At 42.7% G+C, this 21,414-nt stretch overlaps 1 protein-coding gene across 1 annotated transcript; it reads left to right on the top strand.

Moving 5' to 3' along the window:
- Window positions 1-3,074: 3,074 nt before the first annotated feature.
- On the top strand, window positions 3,075-9,278 carry LOC311047600 (MOB kinase activator 2). The gene is made up of 5 exons (XM_084060368.1): window positions 3,075-3,473; window positions 6,536-6,675; window positions 7,410-7,506; window positions 7,796-7,920; window positions 8,185-9,278. The coding sequence occupies exons 1-5, from the start codon at window positions 3,391-3,393 to the stop codon at window positions 8,427-8,429; spliced, it is 690 nt and encodes a 229-aa protein (XP_083916494.1). The 5' UTR covers window positions 3,075-3,390; the 3' UTR covers window positions 8,430-9,278.
- Window positions 9,279-21,414: the final 12,136 nt, after the last annotated feature.

Here is a 21,414-nt window from a genome sequence, read left to right as displayed (position 1 = left end):
ATCGGGTTCAAATCCGGGGTAGAAGAGGAAAGTGACATAGTGCGTAGCTTTAAGGCTTTCATATAATTTATTTTATTTACTGTGTGCCATGCTTTATTGGATCTTTCTTCTTGTCTCTCTCTTCCTCAGGGCAGGAGTTGAGTTTCAGCGCATATGCCTATGAAAAATGATTGACTTAGCTCGTTTTGTTTTTAATTCTCAATAGCACTTTCGAGAAAGCACTTTTTGGTTTGTGTTCAGGGACGGTTATGAATTGCAGAGAGGCAGAAATGTTTGACTTGAATGCGTGACTTTTTAAGATATTTCGGGTTTTTTTCTCCAAAAATGGTCTCTTTTGCCAAAGTGTCTTCCCACCAGTCTATAGCTGTGTCTTGCAGTATGTCTGTGAGGTAGCCTCCTTCCCTTCACCCAAGGCTGGGTGAGAATTATGATCTGGTTGTAAAGGAATACACCACTGTTTTTCAAGCTCATCTCCATGTCTTTATCAGTTGTCGGATTAATGATCAAAACGGAATCCTAAGTCTGTTAACGCTCTGTGTATCATAGATACAAAACACAGATTGTGTGATGAAGTGTGTTTGTGCAAACAAACAGTCAGATATACATAAAGCGTGACAGCAGTCAATCGTGCAACATATCAAATATCAGCAAATATCATTATGCATGCAGTCAGATACATAAAATGTTGGACAGGACAGTGTTCCGCAGTCTATAGTGCAACATATAAGATATCAATATAAAAATTGAAAATATAAAATATACATAAGATATGTGAGCATATAACTACATTCAGATAGACACATTACTGTATGTATCAGTGCTACACAGTCTATTGTGTAACATAACAAACATGCATACAATGGCTGAAGATATATACTTAAAGTTTGCGCAACAGGCAGCAGTGCACAAGTGGGTGCAAAATATTACATGATAAAGATGGGGAGAACAGGTTATTGTCAGAAGTGCAGCAGGTATGTACAGAATGTCAGCTATATTATACACAAAGTAGAAATACAGAATCCTGAACATTCACAAATATGACAGTGGTGCATTCCTTTAACTTATGCAACTTAAGTGGGTTTTCCCTCACTATCTCATCTGATGCCGTCTTCCACTACCAAGTGGAGGTGGAGTTAGGGGAGGAGAGGACGGGAGTTTTCGGAGAAAGACGTTCTATTTGACAATAGATCCCACCAGAGCATTTTACAGACTGTAGCTCTTATAATTAAGATTGAAATGTCCATATTCTTTTCTTTTTTTTCTTTTTTTTTTTTTTTTTTTTTTTACGGAACTGGGACGTATGTCAGGGTTTGTTTGAATCAGGGCAGGGAAACCAGGGTTGTGTACAAGGTCAGAATGTGTCATCCAACTCTTCCCAAGCCCCTTGCACTCTGCACCTGACCCATACTGTAGTGTGTGTGTGTGTGTGTGTGTGTGTGTGTGTGTGTGTGTGTGTGTGTGTGTGTGTGTGTGTGTGTGTGTGTGTGTGTGTGTGTGTGTGTGTGTGTGTGTGTGTGTGTGTGTGCGTGCGTGCGTGCGTGCGTGCGTGCGTGCGTGCGTGCGTGCGTGCGTGCGTGCGTGCGTCAATTGAGTGTGTGCTACTGTGTACAGTACATCTACACTCTACAGGTATGGTAAGGTGGTATGCATAATAATGGCTTCTTGAAATGCCATTCATCTTGTAAATTCAGCCACAGTCCACCTCACCGTCCTATGTGACCTGTGCAATATATATGCATACAGTACATACGTCCTCTAATGGATTGGTGGACGAGCAATTGGTGGACGAGCAATTATTGTTTCCATCCCCTGAAACTTTTACACTCAAGTGTAGGCAAAGTTGATTTTGCCATGGATGCTGGCTTACCACAACTGACCTATGTGTGCACTCTGTGTGTGTGTGTGTGTGTGTGTGTGTGTGTGTGTGCGTGCGCGACGCGTGTGCGTGTGTGTGCGTGTCACAGCGTTGTTGTGATATGCCTTTCTTCTTTTTTTGTAAAGTGGACTGATGCTGGCGGTTCCTTGCATATAGAGAGTAACGTGTCCGTTACCTGTCGTCAAATTTAGCTTGTACATTCAGATATGAACCCTAATAAACACGTCAAACCATGAAGGGCGTGGAGTCTTTGTTTTTCCATGGATATCAACAGGACACAAACACACACTCACGCTTGAGCAGATGCTCAAATATGTTTACCTTAAGGGCAGGTGAGCTGGAGGATTAGGTTGCTCACAATTACTGTTATACGCTCATACACTATCCCATCCCCCTCTCCCTTCTCCCTACAATGCAAACACAGACCTGCTTAGCACACGTAGTATCTGCTGTGCCCTCTGGGCTGCTGAGGGGGAACAAGTTCATGTAACTTGAGGAGGGAGACAGACCCCTCTAAAAAAACACCTCCAAAAATTCGTATTACTCTGTTATCAATTCAGGAAGTTGTTTATTGCGGCTCCCTCACTGCAAGTGTGTCTCTGTTTGTGTCTGCGTGTGTGTGCGTGTGTCTGTCTGTCTGTCTGTCTGTCTGTCTGTCTGTCTGTCTGTCTGTCTGTGTGTGTGTGTGTGTGTGTGTGTGTGTGTGTGTGTGTCTCTGTGTGTTTTTTCCTTGGCACTGACACACACCGCTGTTCTCATCACATTCCTCCAGAGTTTTACGAGGGGGCCCGCAAGATGATGAATACACCGACCGGTCCACAAATAACCTCCTGTCTCACACAAGTATAACCTCCTTTTGTTCACTCTCTCTATTTCTCTCTCCCTCCCTCACTCACTCTGCTCTCCCACCTTGCCTCCCTCTCTCTCTCTCTCTCTCCTTCCATTCCTCCCTCCCTCACACAATAGAAGTGTGCCTGCACCTGCCCGCCCGAGCTCCAGGGGAGTGTGCACAGAGCAGCGGGCGTGCACACGGGAAGGGGAGGGGTTGGAGGACAGGAGAGGTGGGGTCGAGGTTGTGGAGGAACCTGCCTGTCCGCTTGGAGTCCTGGAGAGGAGGAGCATTAAGGGGGTGTGGGTTCTCAAACAAAGGAGACATGTACAACACACCCACACTACTGACACTACTAGAACGCTGTAGAGAGAGACACACACACACACACAGGCGAGAGAAGGGGGAGGGCTTCAGTTTTGTCTACACAGCTGGCGATCCGATCCACAATTCCTCTGGGGGACTTTTGTTAGTTTTAAGTTTTGGGGAGGACATTTTTCAGAGCCACCGCCTCTGTATGCATCCACTATATGGAATATAAGTCACAGCAGAGAGTGTGAGAGCACACAGTTTACCATGTGTTATCTCTAGTGTGCAAGTAGTGTGTGTGTGTATGTGTGTGTTTGGGTTTGGGATGGAAAAGGGGGGGCGGCGGTACCAACAGCTCTGCTCTTAGCTCAACGCCATGGGGGGTTGCCATAGTTACCCCTCGGCTTCGGAGACGGACGCTGTGAGTCTTCAGCCCTCAGACATCAGCAATGAAAAACTGTGAGTCTTTCTCTGTCATTCTCTCGCATGTCTCTGTGTCCTTCTCTGACCTCTTGACTTACATTTCCCGGGGTTATCTGCCATCCAGTCACTGCTGTCATTTATTTGGCTCTTTTTTTGTCCTGTGTCTGTGCTCTGGCTTGCTGTCTACCAAACATCTTGCTTTGGAATGTTTGCTCTCCACCTTGAGTTTCTTTGGCGGCAACGCTGTGATGTCTGTGGGGGATTTGCAGTGCCAATGCTGTATCCCATTATCAGTCTTTCTGCTTTCTATTGGAGAGACAAACAGTGAAGGGTAAAGAAATAGAGGAGCAAAAGCAGAGAGAAAACGGATGTTCACGGATGGGGACGAAGAACGAGACTAAAGGAGGGCTGAGCTGCACATGGTTAGCTGAGGAATGTTTTCTAGATAAGAGAGGGTGTGTGTGTGTGTGTGTGTGTGTGTGTGTGTGTGTGTGTGTGTGTGTGTGTGTGTGTGTGTGTGTGTGTGTGTGTGTGTGTGTGTGTGTGTGTGTGTGTGTGTGTGTGTGTGTGTGTGTGTGTGTGTGTGTGTGTGTGTGTGTGTGTGTGCGTGCATGCGCACGTGCGTGCGTGTGCGTGTGTGTGTGTGTGTGTGTCACATATTTGTCTGATACAATCATTGGATGTGGATTCCTTTAGCAGTGGGAACATGTGCAAAAACAATTTGGAGTTGACTGAGAATAGATCATGCATATGTTCGTATTATTCCTGCATATTAAAACCCCCAGTGTTGATTGAAGAATGTAAACATTTACTCAAATGAGCCTGTGGGTCCTTTTTTTTTACAGTTCCATGTGGGTACATTTTGGCACTCTCAGAGATAAATGTGCACAGAGGATTTTACCGTCTGTCTGTGTGTGTTTTAGGGGTGAGCTTCTGGAGTTTGTGCCGGCTGCGCTGCTGGGAACAGTGTTTATTTGATCCACACAGCAGAGGCAAAAGTAAACATGAAAAGTGAGAGAGCAGGTTCACAAGGACGCCATGTTTACATGCAAACACAATCGTTAGGAGTCACTGCACAATCGTTAGGTGTGTGTGTGTGTGTGTGTGTGTGTGTGTGTGTGTGTGTGTGTGTGTGTGTGTGTGTGTGTGCGTGTGTGCGTGTGCGCACACAGGTAACTGGTAGTCAAGGGCTGGCAGGACTAATTGAGCTACAGAAGCTGGCACAGAATAGCCTGTAGGAAGTCAACAAAGCAAGTTCCTCTGTACACTGGGGAGCCTGTCATGGCATGGTTCAGCATCTGTCATTACTCCCTAATCTTATTAGATTCCATACACACACGCTGTACTGTGCCTTTGTACATAAACCACAGTGTGCTGCCTCTCTCTCTTTCCCTGTCTCTCTTCTCTACCTGTCTGTCTCTCTCTATCCCTCCTTTGGACAAAGGTGAAGCTGTTGTGTTCATGAAGCTACGTCGTCCAGTACACTCATTCATTCACTCACTCACTCACTCACTCACTCACTCACTCACTCACTCACACACACACACACACACACACACACACACACACACACACACACACACACACACACACACACACACACACACACACACACACACACACACACACACACACACACACACACACTGCGGGGTGGTACTGAAACTCATGGAGGGCACAGTGTTTCTGTTATCACAGGAGGCAAGGTCACGCTGAGTAAACGCTCCATGCTACTGTGTTTTGAAATTTGAGCGCAGCAGTTGCCTATTTTCAGAAGAATTTGTAAAGATTTTGAAGGCAATCAATTTGAAACATAGATTTTGAAAGCTTAGCGTGTTTGAGAGAGTACAAAAGTAAGTTAGACACTCACACTGACTTGTAAAAATACACTTTCATTCTCATCACAAGCCACCACCGTTGTGGAGAGTGGCTGCCCTGGTTTGCATAAATTCAAATCCCTTTGTCTGAGTTGGTCAATTGCGTTTGACTTTCCAGTACGTATGTCATTGTCAACATACACAAGCACAGCACTATGCCACCAAACATTGTGACTACTCCTCACACGTCACATTTCCAAATTGCCAGAGGTGGGTTAACAATAATTCATAGGCTTTATTATCAGAAGGAATATGTTGTGCCCATGGCAAAAGAGGTTCATTATGAACAACAAAGGAACCATCCGCACTCATGAACAAAGTTGAAAAGTATTTAATAAGCCGCAGTAGCAATCAACAACGAACATGTTTCGACCTACTGTATTGGCCTTTGTCAGCGTTTGAACTGCACCAAGCCAAGCAGACGTGACCTACAGTACTGTACATGTATATAGCTGATAGCATAAGACAATACAGCTGTGTCTCATGATCATACCAATCATATACAAAATACACAATACCAAAATTACAACAAGTTGAAACATTGCAAATCCCACAACAAACCACAACCCAAAGAGGCTCACCAAACATACTGTAACTGAGTCTCTGCTTCGTGTGTTACATTGCACCAAGTCAGATCCCTTAGTTATCTGCTCTTATAAAGCTGACCATTGCTTGCAGGATTCTACCCCATTAACGCTAATTACACCGGCTCAGTAATGATTGGTTTCATTACATTACCTACAGAACCACTGGTTCAGTGGTCCATTCGGTTGCTGCAAAAGAAGTGTGTGTGTGTGTGTGTGTGTGTGTGTGTGTGTGTGTGTGTGTGTGTGTGTGTGTGTGTGTGTGTGTGTGTGTGTGTGTGTGTGTGTGTGTGTGTGTGTGTGTGTGTGTGTGTGTGTGTGTGTGTGTGTGTGTGTGTGCGCGTGCGTGCGAAAAAGAACCAGATAGGCAGAGGCCATAAAAGTGTGTTATCTACTGACTGCAGCAGGAGTAGTTTATCCAGTGACCCATCGATTGCTCTACACTGCAATATCTTCTCTCTCTCTATCTGCAACAACTTCTCTCCCTGCTCCTGCTGACTGTCTCATTTTCTCTCCTCTGCTTGCTTTCAATCTATCTCTCTTTCCCCTTCTCCCCGTTGCTTCTCTCTCCCAACTGCCATCCCCCCAACCCCCCTTGTCTCTCTACGGCTCATTAAATCTGTACTGTACTCTCTAGGGGAATTAACAACAATAATCTGGAGGAGCGTCCGTACCTCCAGCAGCAGCATGTGTGCCGGCAAATCACACACATAGACATGGCTGCCTTCGTTGCCCTGCCGCCTGGCATTGACCAGGCAGAGTGGCTGGCCAGTAACAGTAAGTAGACCCTATAATGTCACTACACTTGATTCTGCTTTATTTGACAGATATCTGCTCTCTTCTTGCAACATCTGTTAGAGAGCCACTCCTCTACTGTACTGTGATGATCCTTGTCTCTGGAACTAACATGTAGCCGTGTGGTTCTCTTGACTCAAATCCTGCCTGAACTTTCTCTACTGCGCTGCTAGTTCCTACCTACTGTCTCTCAATGTGTCTGTACCTCAATAAAGAAAAACAAATCTAATGGAAGTGAATTGCCCATTCACTTTATAAGCAGAGAAAAACATTCAATGGGGGGAATGCGGTGCAACAGCTTAGCTAACAACACTGTAGAGCTCAAGACCCTGATGCTAGATAGGAGAGTGTGGAGGGCAGCGATTCAGGAGTCCCTATAGTTGCTGTTGGCTAGACCGCACTCTAGCATCGCATCGTATATGAGAGGGCAAACTAGCAGAACTTAAATACACAAGTATTGCTGTCACTCTGTCAACTGTTTTTACCACTTAAACCACAGCATCTGGGGGGAACAAGCTCACAACATGGACACGTTGCAACATGTTGTGAGCTTATAGATTGGCTATTTAATGTCCAAGTCCAAGTCCGGTCCAGGACCAGAGCCAACTCAGGTCCAGTTTACTATGTCTAGAGGGTAGTAAGTGGTTAAATGGTTTTATGCACCCATTGCATTACGGTATGTAATCGTATGCATGTAATTTTCTTTATTTCTGTAGCAATAGCGTTCTTCAAGAACATCAACCTGTTCTCCAGTGCATTGTCGGAGTTCTGCACCTCCAGCACCTGCCCGGCTGCCTGTGGCCCCGGCAACACGTACGTTACAGGAGACACAGCCGCACCCACATGCATAGACACACAATTATTGCAATCTTTGTATTACGAATGGTAATCAACTTTGGTGTACGCACAGCACACAATGTTTTCAGTAATGAAATGACTGTAATGTGTGTGTGTGTGTGTGTGCGTGTGTGTGTGCGTGTGCGTGTGCGTGTGGGTGTGCGTGTGCGTGTGCGTGTGTGTGTGTGTGTGTGTGTGTGTGTGTGTGTGTGTGTGTGTGTGTGTGTGTGTGTGCGTGTGCGTGTGTGTGTACGTGCATACAAAGGGTTTATGTTTGGATTGATGAGCAGGGCAAGAAGCTGAAGTGCTCTGCTCCTCTGTACTTTGACTACGCCATGTCATACATCCAGGAGCTGCTGACAGACGAGGACGTCTTCCCTACCAGAGCGGGTAAACCACACCACTATTTATGGTTCACAGTAAAGTCCTCATTCTTTTGGACACTTTTCCCTTTGGGTCCATTTTTAGAGTTACATGTTGTACTTCATCATACTATGAAAATAGCCGATCTGTGCCGATCCTTGCCCGAGCCGATCCGTGTCGTGCAGCAAGAGTGGCTGATCTACAAGCTCACATTGCAGCACAATGCATCACAATCATTATTGTTATGATTATTATTATTATTATTAACCCCTCCTCCCCATACTCCCCCAGGTGCAGTATTCCCCACAGGCTTTGTGTTTCTGGTGCAGAAAGTGTTTCTGCTGCTGTTCAGAAGCTTGGCTCACATCTACTGGTCTCACTACAGACACACGCTGGCCCTGGGGCTGCACCCGCACCTGAACTCACTCTTCATGCACCTCACTCTCTTCTGCCGCCAGCATGCACTGCTGGATCCAGAGGACACAGAGCCTCTGCAGGACCTGATCATTGCTCTGGGACAGCACAACTACAGCTAAAGAGCACACGCACACGCGCACACACACACACACACACACACACACACACACACACACACACACACACACACACACACACACACACACACACACACACACACACACACACACACACACACACACACACACGCACACTGAGGATTTTACTGCACAGACACACACATATGCATGACTTCTTCTATGGATTTTTTTCTTCAGAGGACTACATTAACGGCTCATCCCCTGAGCCCCCATTCGCCCGCTACATGCCAAACCTTAACCACGTTAACCCTGGCGTTCCTATTTTGGGCATGTTATTAATAGGTAAACATTTTCAAAGAATTCTCAAATTAGCGAAAATAGCAGATCTACAAGCTCACAACGCATTGCGAGGTTGTGAGCTTATAGATTGGCTACTTTCGCTTATTCCTGAAACAGGGCTTAAGTGGTTGAAGAGTGACACACAGACTCATGTGTTCTAGTTGAATCATTTCAAAGCACTGCACATACTGTACGTTGTTGAGCTGGCTCTTTCCTCCTGCACAATGCCCTGGACCACTCTTTCAGTTGTTTGCCTTCATGCTTGGACTTCAAAGAAAAGGGACTGACAGATTTAATGTGAACATAAAAAGTGCCAACACAGTTTCTGCATGTTGGAGTGTGAACGAGTTCACTGTGGTTTAAAAAAGAGGTAAATGGATTCAGCCCTTCAACCTTTTAATGTATATAATTTAAATAGGTCTTGTGAGATATGCCACATTGTAAGTCTACATGTTACAGTGTATTTTAAAATTATGTGTTATAATGTTATAAGCAGGTCAAGGACCTTAAGGTTCTCATTTTAGACTTAGAAAAATAAAAACACTTAAAGATTTGTTTTGCCAGTATGTTTAATTGATGTTAATTATTTCTGACTATTCACTTTTACGGTTGTTGTGAAATTGAAGCATTCTAAACAACCATCAAAATAATCTCTATTGTTCATTACTATTATTAGGCCTAGTTGTTTTATTAATTGTTTTCACTGACAGACAAAACTTTGAAGGTTCAAGGTTGTTCTTTATTGTTACATCTTGTGTACAGGTACATAAGAGTAAAATGTATTTTTGTTTGGCTTCCTTCAGTCAATGTGGCAACATATGTACAAACAAGAATACATTAACATATTTTACCCCTACAAATGCACATGGAGCTGCACACACGCACGCACAGGACATCTTGGTATGTTCATTATGTGAGTGTCTTGCAAGCTCGTGCGGGCTGGGCATTTTGTGGTGCAGCCAGGACACTATAATAAAAAATAACTATCTATCTATCTATCTATCTGTAGGATGTCGGCGGTCACTGAGATTAATGTATATGCAAAACAAAGTCGGACTCCATCATTTTCTCTGATCCCGTGCCAAATATGATTAATGATGACATATGCTGATGTCATCATTGACATACGGTTTATTGTCAAAACATGCTCATCTGATTCTGGACCATGATGACCATCTACAGTTCGGACCAGGAGGCAGACTTGCAGACATAGGCTACACGCGTCTCTGTGAATCCACCACAACAGCCATGATGAGCCACTCACCAAAACCCCATAGACATTATTAGATTACACTCGAAGGTGATGGAGACAGCTGGGATGAGGCAGTGTCAGGGGGTACAGGGCCGGTCCTCTGATAATGTTTAAGCCTTAAGTTTGGCCATTTAAGCCTTAAACTCAACCATGTGACTTCTGGAGTAGCAGGTGAATGCTAATATCAACTCTTAAGAGCTCAAAGCTAGCAACTTCAGGACCAGAGTTGCAAACAACAAGCGTCAAAAGTCACTTATGTGGCCTGAATGGTTAGAATAGCTCCACTTGGGCGCCCGCTGGACTAGCGGTCCAGGCGCATACCACATAGGGCTGTTAATCCAGTCTGACAGTGTGTCGCAGGTTCGACTCCCGGTCCTGAGGGCCTTTGCTGCGTGTCACCCCCCATCTCTCTCCCCATTTCCTGTCAGCCTGCTTTCCTCTCAAATAAAGGCAGAAAAAGACCCAAAAATATCAAAGGAACGTATGGAGGGCCAGAGCATTTAGGCCGGAGTAAATGCCATTTAGGCTGGAGTAAATGCGTGCACGGTGCTTTTTTTCTAATCTGGGCCCCCATCTGAAAACATTGTGTGCCAGGGACCCCATAAGAGATTTGTGTAAAAACATTAAATCATTCCAAGTTTTCCAACATTTTTCTAGACTTCAGTGATGCTTGCGGACCTCAGCTCAGCCTCCTCCCTGACTGGTTCACTGTAGTGCCAATAATCACGGTAAAGCACACCCTCTCGTGTAATATTGCTCAATTTGGAAACGGGTGCTACGGAGGATGTGGAGTGATTTAAAACGAGCGCTTCCAAACTCTAATACGTAGAGGGAATCATGCATGGAGTTTATTGACACAAAGTTGCTCATAACATGACATTGATGGATGTTTTTGAAACAAAGTGAAAAAGAGGAGAACCCAAGTGTACAGGTGCAATATAGTTTGTGGTTTATTATTATTATCAGCAGCAACTACATCACCTGGTGGTTTATGATCCATTTAGTATGGAAATTAGAAACTGTCAGTGTCCACCTAATGTAAAACAGCGATAGGCTCCTGACATATGGACCAGGCAGTCAGTGGGCAACATGGCTCAGGACAACATGAGACCACTTACTGAGGTCTGACGTCTATGACTTGTGGAACCTCAGCTTTTCTCTTGCACCACCAGACATTTCTGATTTCAATGTTGTTTGAAGTTAATACCTCTCACCTTGACAGAATAATTTAATCTGCAAATACATCCACTCATGATCAGGGTTCATTGTGAGGGTTCATTATTTTGGAATCCCTTGAAAACGAGATGCTGCATCTCAAGGGGCTTAGGCTACCCTCCAGTGAAAATTTAAAATAAAATAAAATATGAGACGTGAGAAGTGATATTTAGTTTATTGTTTAAAAAACATCTGTTGGGAAATCTTTACTCCTGCACCCAAGAGCAGCTAAAACCAGCAACCATCATAAGCATGTTTTTTGTTGTTTTTGCTGGGGGGTTTTCAGCAGGGACAAGTATAAATGTATAAAGCAATAAGCACCAAATAGCTTTTGCAATGGCTGAGAGGCGTAGTGTGGCACGGTGTGGCAGGTATGGGAGAAATTAGAAAACATTAACACCCCTTCATCACCATCTTCTCTTCGCATGAGTGAGGTTGAGAACGAGGAGCTTGTACCGCCGAGCACCAGAGGCAGTCCCAGGACTCCCAGCATAATCTGTTACATGATCCAACACGTGATCAGTGGTGGGGAAAGTACTCGCATTTTTCACTTAAGTAAAAGTATCAATACTGCAGTGTAGAAATACTCTGTTACAACTACAGGTAGAAGTCTGAAATTAAACATTTTTCCTTTTTTAGTACAAAAAAAGTATTGGTCTCAAAATGTACTTAAAGTACCAAAAGTAGAAAGTAGTCATTATGCATAATGTCCCGTTTCACAAGTTTTCAAATGTATAAAATGTATAAAAAACTTTAGAAAATAGCAGATCTACAAGCTCACAATACGTCGCATCGCGAGGTATTGTGAGCTTGTAGATCAAATGTAGGGCTGAAGTGGTTAATGTATGTTTTGTATTAATGATACAAATTCGACAAAGTAATTAACTAAAGTTTTCAAATAATTGTAGTGGAGTAAAAGTATAATATTTGCCTCTGAGATGTAGTGGAGTAGAAGTATTGACAATTGGAAATACTCCAGTAAAGCAAAAAAAATCAAAATTGTAAGTACAGTGCTTGAGTATATGTAGCCTACTTATAGTTACTTTACACCTCTGCCACATAGACCAAATACCATGACATGATTAGCCTATGCTACTATTATGACTACTACCGAGGTGTTCAAATGTGTTCAGTACCCTGACCCAAAGCTGAATTGTATTCTAACTAGAGTCTCGGGGGGCTACGCCCCCCTCGACCCCAGCCGCGCACGGGGCTCTAGGGCTGTGATGGCGCGCTTATTTTGGGGTACCAAAATGGTGGGATAGAACTTTCCAAAAGTAAAAAAAAAAAAAAAAAAAAAAAGAAAAAAATGTTTATATTTTTTTTACGTGGGGGTCCGCGGACCCCCTGGGAGTGTTGGGACCCCCCTGGAACATGGCGGACCCCTTCGGCTGTTTTTTTTTTTTCATGAAGGTGTTTGCTTGTTTCTGGCACAAATGTGGCAACACTGATATTCAATATGGGGGACCCCCGGGTCCCCTGGGAGTGTCGGGACCCCCGCCGAACATCGCGGACCCTTTTGGACCCCCGCGAAACATCGCATGCATGAGTTTGCACATGAACTCTGCAGCCGCACTGAGGCGCTCCAACACAAACACTCTGATGCTCCCCTAAATCCATTCCAGGGTTTGAAAATACCCACTTGACAAAGGGGTGACGTGCATCACCGTTCCAATGACCAATAAACTCCACTTCGGGATTTCGCAAAGACCCACAAAAGTGTGCAGTAGTCCACACACCCACACACACACACACACACACACACACACACACACACACACACACACAGCGTGCTGAGAGCTAAAGGGAACTAACCTCGCATCACCAGTCTTTCCAGTTTCCACCTCGGAGGAAATAAAAGGTAACACAAATGGTGTACACGAAATTTGGTCCGCCTCGCGGTTTGGGTCTCGCTGGGCGGTGGTTGGCGATGACGTTAAGGAACAACATGGCCGACCGTAATGTTGTGAGTTTGTGTTGGCCGCAATTAATTATGCTGCGAGGGGGCAGATGTGTGCTGAGCAGTGTGAAGTGGCCTACAGACTGCGCGTAGTGATTCTGCGCGTTGTGGCGTGTGTTGTTAATGACATTGATATGTTGTTTTTGTGTTTATTCCCACACAGTGGCAGGGTTTGTTTTGGGGTTTTGGGTTTAGCAATGTATTATAGGATATCAGCCATTCTTTCAGGTTATTTTTGAGTTTGTGTACTAGGGAGCATAGCGCAGATGCTTCACACTGCGCCAATATTACTGAGAGTACGGTAGATGAGAAGTGACGTCAGATGAACGCTGAATTCCGAACAAAAACAAAAACACACACCAGCACCGCCTTGTGGCACCATCTGGCATTGCTACCAACTGACTGTTACCGTAATAGATGATATATAATCAAAACATTTAAAGGTGCCCAGAAATACCAGGTGCCCTCTGTTCCGGTTACCGTAAAATATTATCTTTAAAAAAAAAGTGGCATTGAAGTTAACCGTAACACAAAACATTAGTCGTCGTCGTCCCCACACACACAAGCTCTGGCGTTTGTAACGTACATATTTCCATAAAAACAACCTCTTCAACAGAAAATAAATATCCGGCGACTTTTACAAAGGTTACGGTAGGGCATCTCGTGATCTCGATAACGTACACATGCCATATTAGGGCAATGCACCTGGGCGGCTTCTCTGAATGTGATTGGCCAAGCCAACCGTTGGGCCTCGCGGATTGGCCGAACCTTGTGCCGCTGTATGAGTAGGCCTATAAACCGGAGCGCGCGGTTTAAACCTTCAGTGTTCTTGCAATACTCGACTCGACCGGTATCGTTGACTGACTCTTCTTCATCGAAGCTTCTTCAACTGCTTCTGAGTTCATCACACATCGACGCATTCTTGGAGTATTATCGATCCGGCCTTGCTAACCTACATTGTTTCTGTTCGGAATCGATTGTAGTTATAAGTTCCAGAGACTTTGTTTGAGCTAGCATCTTCTTCATCTTGCTATCATGGGTCGCCGAGCTAGCAAGCCTCGTCCGGCTCCTGCCAGCCACAGGACCACATCACTACCGTTGGTACCATTTGTTCAGGTTTTGTTCAGGTTCGAGCTGCCAGATTTGCTACTTTTGCTGTTTTTGAACTTGAATCCTGTAAAGTAACAGTTTTGTTTTTTGGACATGAGGTTTCCACCCGACAGAGACGATATTCACTATAACGTATGGGTTACATGTTCATTTCATTGTTAAAGAAGAATTATTACACTTTGTTAGAGGTGTGTGTTGTCGGTTGTAGCTCTTGCCACGATGTAACTCCAACATATTGAGGAGATATATAATATAATATAACGTACGCTACACGTTCATTAGCACTTGACTCTAAATATTAACCGTAGGCCTACTTTTCAAACGGACGCATTTGGCACGTTTAACTCAAAATGTTGATATCATAACGTCCGTTAGAACGCCGTTTCTCAACGTCTGGTCCCGGGCCCACAACCAAGGGGTCGAAATGGACCCTCGCGGGTCTGTAACTGAGAGAGAGCATGAATGGAACCTTTTTTTCCCATCTTTGGATCCCAATCTACCCTGTACAATCCTCAGTGTTTATTTAACTCTGAGAGTGTACCAATGGAACCAAATGGACCCTTAAGGTCCATTTTGTTCCGGTTGGCGAGGGTCCATGTGGACCTCCTGGTGGTCCCTGGACCTGACGTTGAGAATCAGTACGTTAGAAGATGTGGATGTAGTTACATGTCATGATGTAACTGTTACTGTTACTGTTAAAAACATGATTCAAATCTAAACATTCTCCCCAAAGGTGAGAATATTCACAATGCAATACTAGTAATGCATGGCATTAAAACTCTTAACACCATGCAGATGCTGGAATATGCACCTCATAGTTTTTTCAGTTGAGATTAATAATGAGATTGAGTTTAAATCTACATCATCATGCCTATAGCTTGCTGTCATGACAGATACCTCAAAATGAAAATAATTTGCAGAGACATTATTCAAATAAAAGTATGATGTTGCCACTTAACATGAGCAATTTGGTACATATCATACAAGATTTATTTTATTTTATTAAAGCACATAATTCAACTCAAATCAATTATAGTTTCAATTAAATATGAAAAAGCACAGTATCATGATATTAATCAGTAAGTATTTATGTGTATTATTTTGTAACCATATCTTTTTAACTAACTATTCCAAAAGGAAATATGGTCTTAAATCAGGTTAATCTGAAATGAATATGAAATCATATTTCATAATATTCTGTTTATTTTCCAGCTGGATTTCCACCAGGACAATGTTCTACCTCCATTCCAGCAGACCCCGCAGTGGCATACAATGGCCAGTGGTTGTTCAGTGGAGACCACTAGGACCTGGGGTACTTTTAAGCGAGTAGAGGTAAGTGATGTTGACCTATTTAGTTTTACAAAGACATTACCATGAATGCGTTGTGTTGTATTCACTATAACCAGTGGTGTAAAGTAACAAAGTACATTTACTCTTACTCAATTTACTAGTACTGTACTTGAGTACAATTTTTAGGTGTATTCACTTTACTGGAGTATAGTTTTCAGTACTTTTACTTCTAGTTCCATTACATCTCAGAGGCAAATATTGTACTTTTACTCCCCTACAATTATTTGAAAACTTTAGTAACTACTTACTTTGTAGATTTGGATTATTTTTACAAAACATACATTGACCACTTCCACCCTATATACATTTCGGCCATTTGAAAATAGCCGATCTACAAGCTCACAATGTGTAGCATAGCGACGCATTGTGAGATTGAGTTTGTAGATCTACTATTTTCTTGTGAACTTGTGAAATGGGACATTCTGCATAATGAGTACATTCTACTTTTGGTACTTTAAGTACATTTTAATGCCAATATGTTTGTACTTCTCAAGTACATTTTGAATTCCAGACTTTTACTTGTAACAGAATATTTCTATATTGCAGTATTGATACTTTTACTTAAAGGGGAAATCCACCCATTTTCAATATTTAACTATGTCATTAATATAGCATAAAGGAGTTGTGTGGAAATAAGAAAAAAGTTCCCCCCTTTCTGTGTTGCCTTGAACTGGAGGATTGATTGTGGGTTTAACATTGCAAATTACAACATGATGACTCATCATGTTGAGAAAGGGGGGAACTTTTTTCTTATTTCCACACAACTCCTTTATGCTATATTAATGACATAGTTAAATATTGGAAATGGGTGGATTTCCCCTTTAAGTAAAAAAGTGTGAATACTTTTTCCACCACTGACTAAAACATTACATGGACATGTTCATTGGCATGTTAAAACAAAATGACACTTTGGTAAAGGTTTGTGTAGGTACCTCTTGCAAGGATTGAGTAACTCCAAATACTGATGATCTTCAGTAGTTGCTCTGTTCATTAAAACATCATAATTCCAAATATTGCATGGTGAAACATGTCTCAAAGTCACTCTTTTAGAACACAAATAAATGCTAAGTGGATTCTGACAATATGTAACTTTACGAAACTCAACACTGCATGTGTTACATCATGGCAAGGTAACTTACTACACAACCCAAACCTGCCAAAGTGTAATCTTGCTTTGTGGAGGCTGACAAATTGTTTAATTCTCATTTCCTTGATAAGTTCACAGTCCTCATTGTTTTCACAGAATAATGTAAAACGTCTAATTGCAGCTCAGGTGTTCAGTTTGAATTTTTTAGAATAAGAATAAGTTGTTCTGTTTGCAGAACAACTTGGGCAAAGATTCCATGTCCTGCAGTCTCCATTTTGTAATCATATACATTATGTAGCAAACTTACCACGGTTATTAAGAGTTTATTGGTTTATCAGTGACAATTATTTTGAGTCGACAAGTGTTGCTTAGTTTTTTAGAAAACCAGATCGCTGATATGACTCTGAACCTTGCTTTCCTTAACCAAAGTGAGTTTGTCACTCTGATGTTGTTAAGTTATTGTCTGCTTTTACAAACAATAACTTAACATGTCACTTTATGAATATAATTATTATTGAGGCCACAGACATGTGCAATGTTGATGTTAGTTAAAAGCTTAATATTGGTATATAATTGACACTGATTTCTGTACTATTACATTACAATAGTGCTGCTGCTGCAATAGCTATTCTAGTAAATTATTTTGGACACCAGGTGGTGGTGTACTACCACTACACAAGGGGTTGAGGATATGAGTTTTTAAAATCTAATGCTTACATTTAAGAATGGCTTTGGTGGTGTGGCTAAGGCAAAGATAAAGGAACTATATTGATTCCAAGACACTGAATGCGGAACTCGCCAAGTCTGCAATTACGTGGTTGTGTTCAGGATTTCAACACGCTTTTTCCACCAAGATAACTTTGGTTCTAGCACCGGTTCCATTCTGTATTCTTGGAACCTTGGTGCTTTCTAGTGAACCAGCCCGCATTTCCACAGGTTTGAAGCGGAACCACAGTAATGAAGGATATGTCATTAACGGCAGGCATTAATGATACAAGCACCATTGCCAGTCCAGTGTTATAGCACTTTCCATGTACGTACTTGTGCATAGTAACTTGTACAGAAGCAAGACAGTATGCTGGCAGTTAATGGCTCCTTTTATTACACATGTACAGGATAAATATTCAGGCATAGTAACATGTAGATTAGAACGTGGAATAGCTAGAAGTATTGACACTTGGAAATGAAGTGTAAACACCATACAGATATGGGGACCAACAAATAAAGCTTCAATAGCTAACATTATTCAAAGATGACAACTTTCAATATTGTCCCATTCCAAAGATGTGGACACCAATTCTCAAGTAACTCAAAGAATCCTTTTCAACCTTTCAGGTTTGAAAATTGTTATTGTTGTTTTGACAACCCTCACAGTCATTTCTATTGAAGGTGTCCTGTTCCCTTGCTTTTCCCTCATTATGTTCTGCAATTTGGTGTCGTGCTGATCACATCCCTGAGAAAGTGGATTTATGAAAATAATCAGCCTTATAGAAAAGTCAGCCTGTCACAAAGTTATGACCCATTCTAAATCAAAAAGTGCTAATGCAGAAACACTGCGGAGGCAGGCCATTTAAGTTCACAATTTGTACCAACATGTGGACACACAGCCTACAGTACAGTACATTGAAGATCATTTTAAGATGTGTAAATCATTGGTATATATATACTGTACCTAAAATGTATGCCAATATTTCATAAACCCTTATCACTCAATAAGCCAATAAGACCAACTCTAAAGCCTGTGTTTTAGAGTTGAGTGCCAATTAAAAAATAACCAATCTAAAAGCTTGCAAAGCATTGTGAGCATGTAGATCTGCTATTTTCAACCAAATATAAATCACTCTTAATACATCACTAAGGGTCAAAAAGAGCTACAATAGCCAGAGCTTTGCCATTATTTGTCTCCCACATAGTAAAATCCTGAGTGTTAACAGAACAAGTGTAAAAAAAAAACCCAAAAAGGGTCGGAGTTAAATGAACACAACAAATTCTACTGTGCAGCTTTCTAAACAATGTCATGTTTTTCCATCTTGTTGCTGACGTAAGAATTACCACCAGGTATTTAGTTTGGAAAGTAAAAGTGCTTTAATTTGTGCTTTAACAATTTGGACCTATCAAATTGACAAGCCATCTTTGCTCCTGCTGTTTGGAAATAGGCTGTTATTGTCTTACCGATCAGTACAGAGTAGAGAACAGTGGGTAAAAGTCCATTCTTTTCATGCGGAACAATCCGGTAACTGGGAATGGGGTTGAGACTGCCTGATGGTTTTGAGACTGCCTGATGGTTTTGTTCGGTGCAACGTGTCTGTGCTGGTGTTTGGAGTATTCTCTGGGAAGGTTTACATGGCAGCCATCTTGCTAGCCTCTCGGACCCCACTCAGATAGGCCCCGTCAAAGTCTGAGGAAAGTCTGTTGGTCGCCTAATAATATAAAGCCATAGAAATAATTGCATGAAAAAAGGCACTTTAAAAGATTGTACCCACCCCACCCTTTCCCCCCCAATTCAGTCCTTCTGTCAATTCCTCTTCAAGTCCCCTTGTACCAACAGTCCCTTGTTGCTGCTGACCCCTAATAAGTGGTCTTAAGGAGGGTATGTTGGCAGTCTGCTTCTTTTCATCTGAATGTGAGGAGTTTCACCGGGAGAACATAAAGCGTGCAGAGGTACACGTTATCCTTCCCAGTTCAGCTCCCCACTGAACATGTGCCCTCTCCACCTGCCTCCCCTCGCACAGGCCAATTGTCTTCGTTGGGACACCCGGCCAACCCGGGGACACCCAATTCAAACCCCTAGTCATACAATAGGACGAAGTTAATGTGTACATTTTTATCTCGCCAGCAAAGAAAACTTTTCCCTGTCCTCAGCAAGGATGTCATAGGCCTCTCCGCTGCCTCCGGTCTTCACAAAGCTGTAGGTCGGACATCTGAGCCCATATGTCTTTGCTCCAGTGGGTGGCAAAGAAATTCAAAGGATCTGGGACCTCCTAATTAAAAGGAAAGAAATAAGGTTAAATCGATTTTAAGCAAATAGAAACTGTCTGCATGTGAGTGAATGCAGGTAATTGCTAAGGAAAGAATCGATAGCTGCAGCCCTACATCCAGCCCCAGTCAACTTGCATTATTTCAACATTGTGTGCACTGCATGTAGTTTGTATTGTCTGTATTGTGGCCGATCTTCAGTATAAACACTATCGATCCAGTCATTCTCAATCACTCAAATGTTAAACATACTGTAAATGAGGATTAGTCTACTCATTTGCACAATGTGATGGTGTTAACTATTATTTCCTAAAAAGCTAATTAATAGATACCTCACTCTCCTGCCAGTTATATTTCCTGGTCAAGGACTCTCCAGCATATTTTGTTACGGCTTAGGGGTGGAACAGTTGATCTAAAACATATATTTATGAAATAATTGATTTGGGGTGAAAATAGATGAACAACAATAGAAAACAAGACATTTCATATTGCAACCTTTGACTGTCTGGTGAAACAAACATAATTGACACATTGCATTTACAATCAGACACATTTGAATAATTGCATTCTGACAGACAGATGGGGAGAGGTAGACAGACAGAGAGAATGGAAGACAGTAAGGATGATCTACAACTGGTAATGTGGCTGTGACTGGTTTTGTGGCTCTAAATAGTCATTTCACATCTCTATTATTATTATTAGGGCATGCATCCTGGTGGAGATTTGCGCTCAACTGAGTACACTTTTCTAGTATATAATTAATTGACCCCAGCACTTACTGTAGATGGGTAAAGTCAAACTTTATTGAAAGGATTTTGCAAATAAGTTTAAAAAGTAGTCTCACCTGCTCACACATCAGAGCGATGGGGTTGTTTACACAGCCATTGTGTTCCTCTGCCCACAGTGAGGCCAAGAGATTTTTCATCCCACACACAGCCTCCAATTCTGGCCCTTGCTTCGAGCACCACCACCTGGAACATCATTCATATTGCATAGGATTAGGGAACAATGCTCCCATCTGCCAATGTTGGAAGATAATTTACTAAGATACTTTAGTTTGATGGTCCAGCCTAACCTGCGTGCCAAAGTTCTGCACTTGCCGTGCAGCAGCCAGTCCTGATGTCCCTGCTCCGATCACAATCAAATTGTTCTGCAAAATATTCAGGCAAAATATTCAAAACTGCTATAGGAACAAGTTCGAGTCTCGATCCCGATGACCTTTGCTGCGTGTCACCCCCCATCTCTCTCCCCGTTTCCTGTCAGCTAGTCTACTGTTCATCTATCAATTAAGGCAGAAAAGGCCAAAAAGATATCTTAGGGAAAAAAAAGAAAAATGTGAAAAGCGCTCGGGTGGTGCAGCAGTAAAGTACCTTCTCACCATCACGGAGTCCAGGGGTTCGAATCCACCACGGTGCATCCGGCTTGGCCGAGTGTCTATCTATACGAACACAAATGGCCCGTGTTTGGAGGAGGGAAGCCGGGTGGGGAGGGTGATATTTGTCGTAATCCTACAGGCTGGGTGACGGTTCCTGTCAGCGGGTAATGTTGAGTGGGAGGAATAGGACGAAGGCTATATGTCCTCCCAGTGTGGGCTCCTCTCTGGCCAGTAGGGTAAAACAAAGGTGTCAAGCATAGTCCAGGGGCCAGGCCATATTTTGGTACCACCTAGGTGACCGTAAAGTTTTTGTATTTTTGTCTTCCTACATGTCTCTAGTTTATATTTTGGTATGATAAC

The sequence above is a fragment of the Gymnoscopelus microlampas genome (assembly GCF_963454915.1).
Source record: "Gymnoscopelus microlampas genome assembly, chromosome: 6".
Lineage (NCBI taxonomy): Eukaryota > Metazoa > Chordata > Actinopteri > Myctophiformes > Myctophidae > Gymnoscopelus > Gymnoscopelus microlampas.
Note: the sequence above shows the minus strand (reverse complement) of the source record. Positions and strands in the feature narration are given on the sequence as shown.

What these genes read in the sequence shown, in the direction of transcription:
- LOC311047600 (XM_084060368.1), top strand. Translation starts at nt 3,391, where the DNA reads ATGGGGGGTTGCCATAGTTACCCCTCGGCTTCGGAGACGGACGCTGTG. An exon ending in GACATCAGCAATGAAAAACT is followed by an intron (nt 3,474 to 6,535) that starts GTGAGTCTTTCT and finishes TGTACTCTCTAG; the next exon opens with GGGAATTAACAACAATAATC. An exon ending in AGAGTGGCTGGCCAGTAACA is followed by an intron (nt 6,676 to 7,409) that starts GTAAGTAGACCC and finishes TTATTTCTGTAG; the next exon opens with CAATAGCGTTCTTCAAGAAC.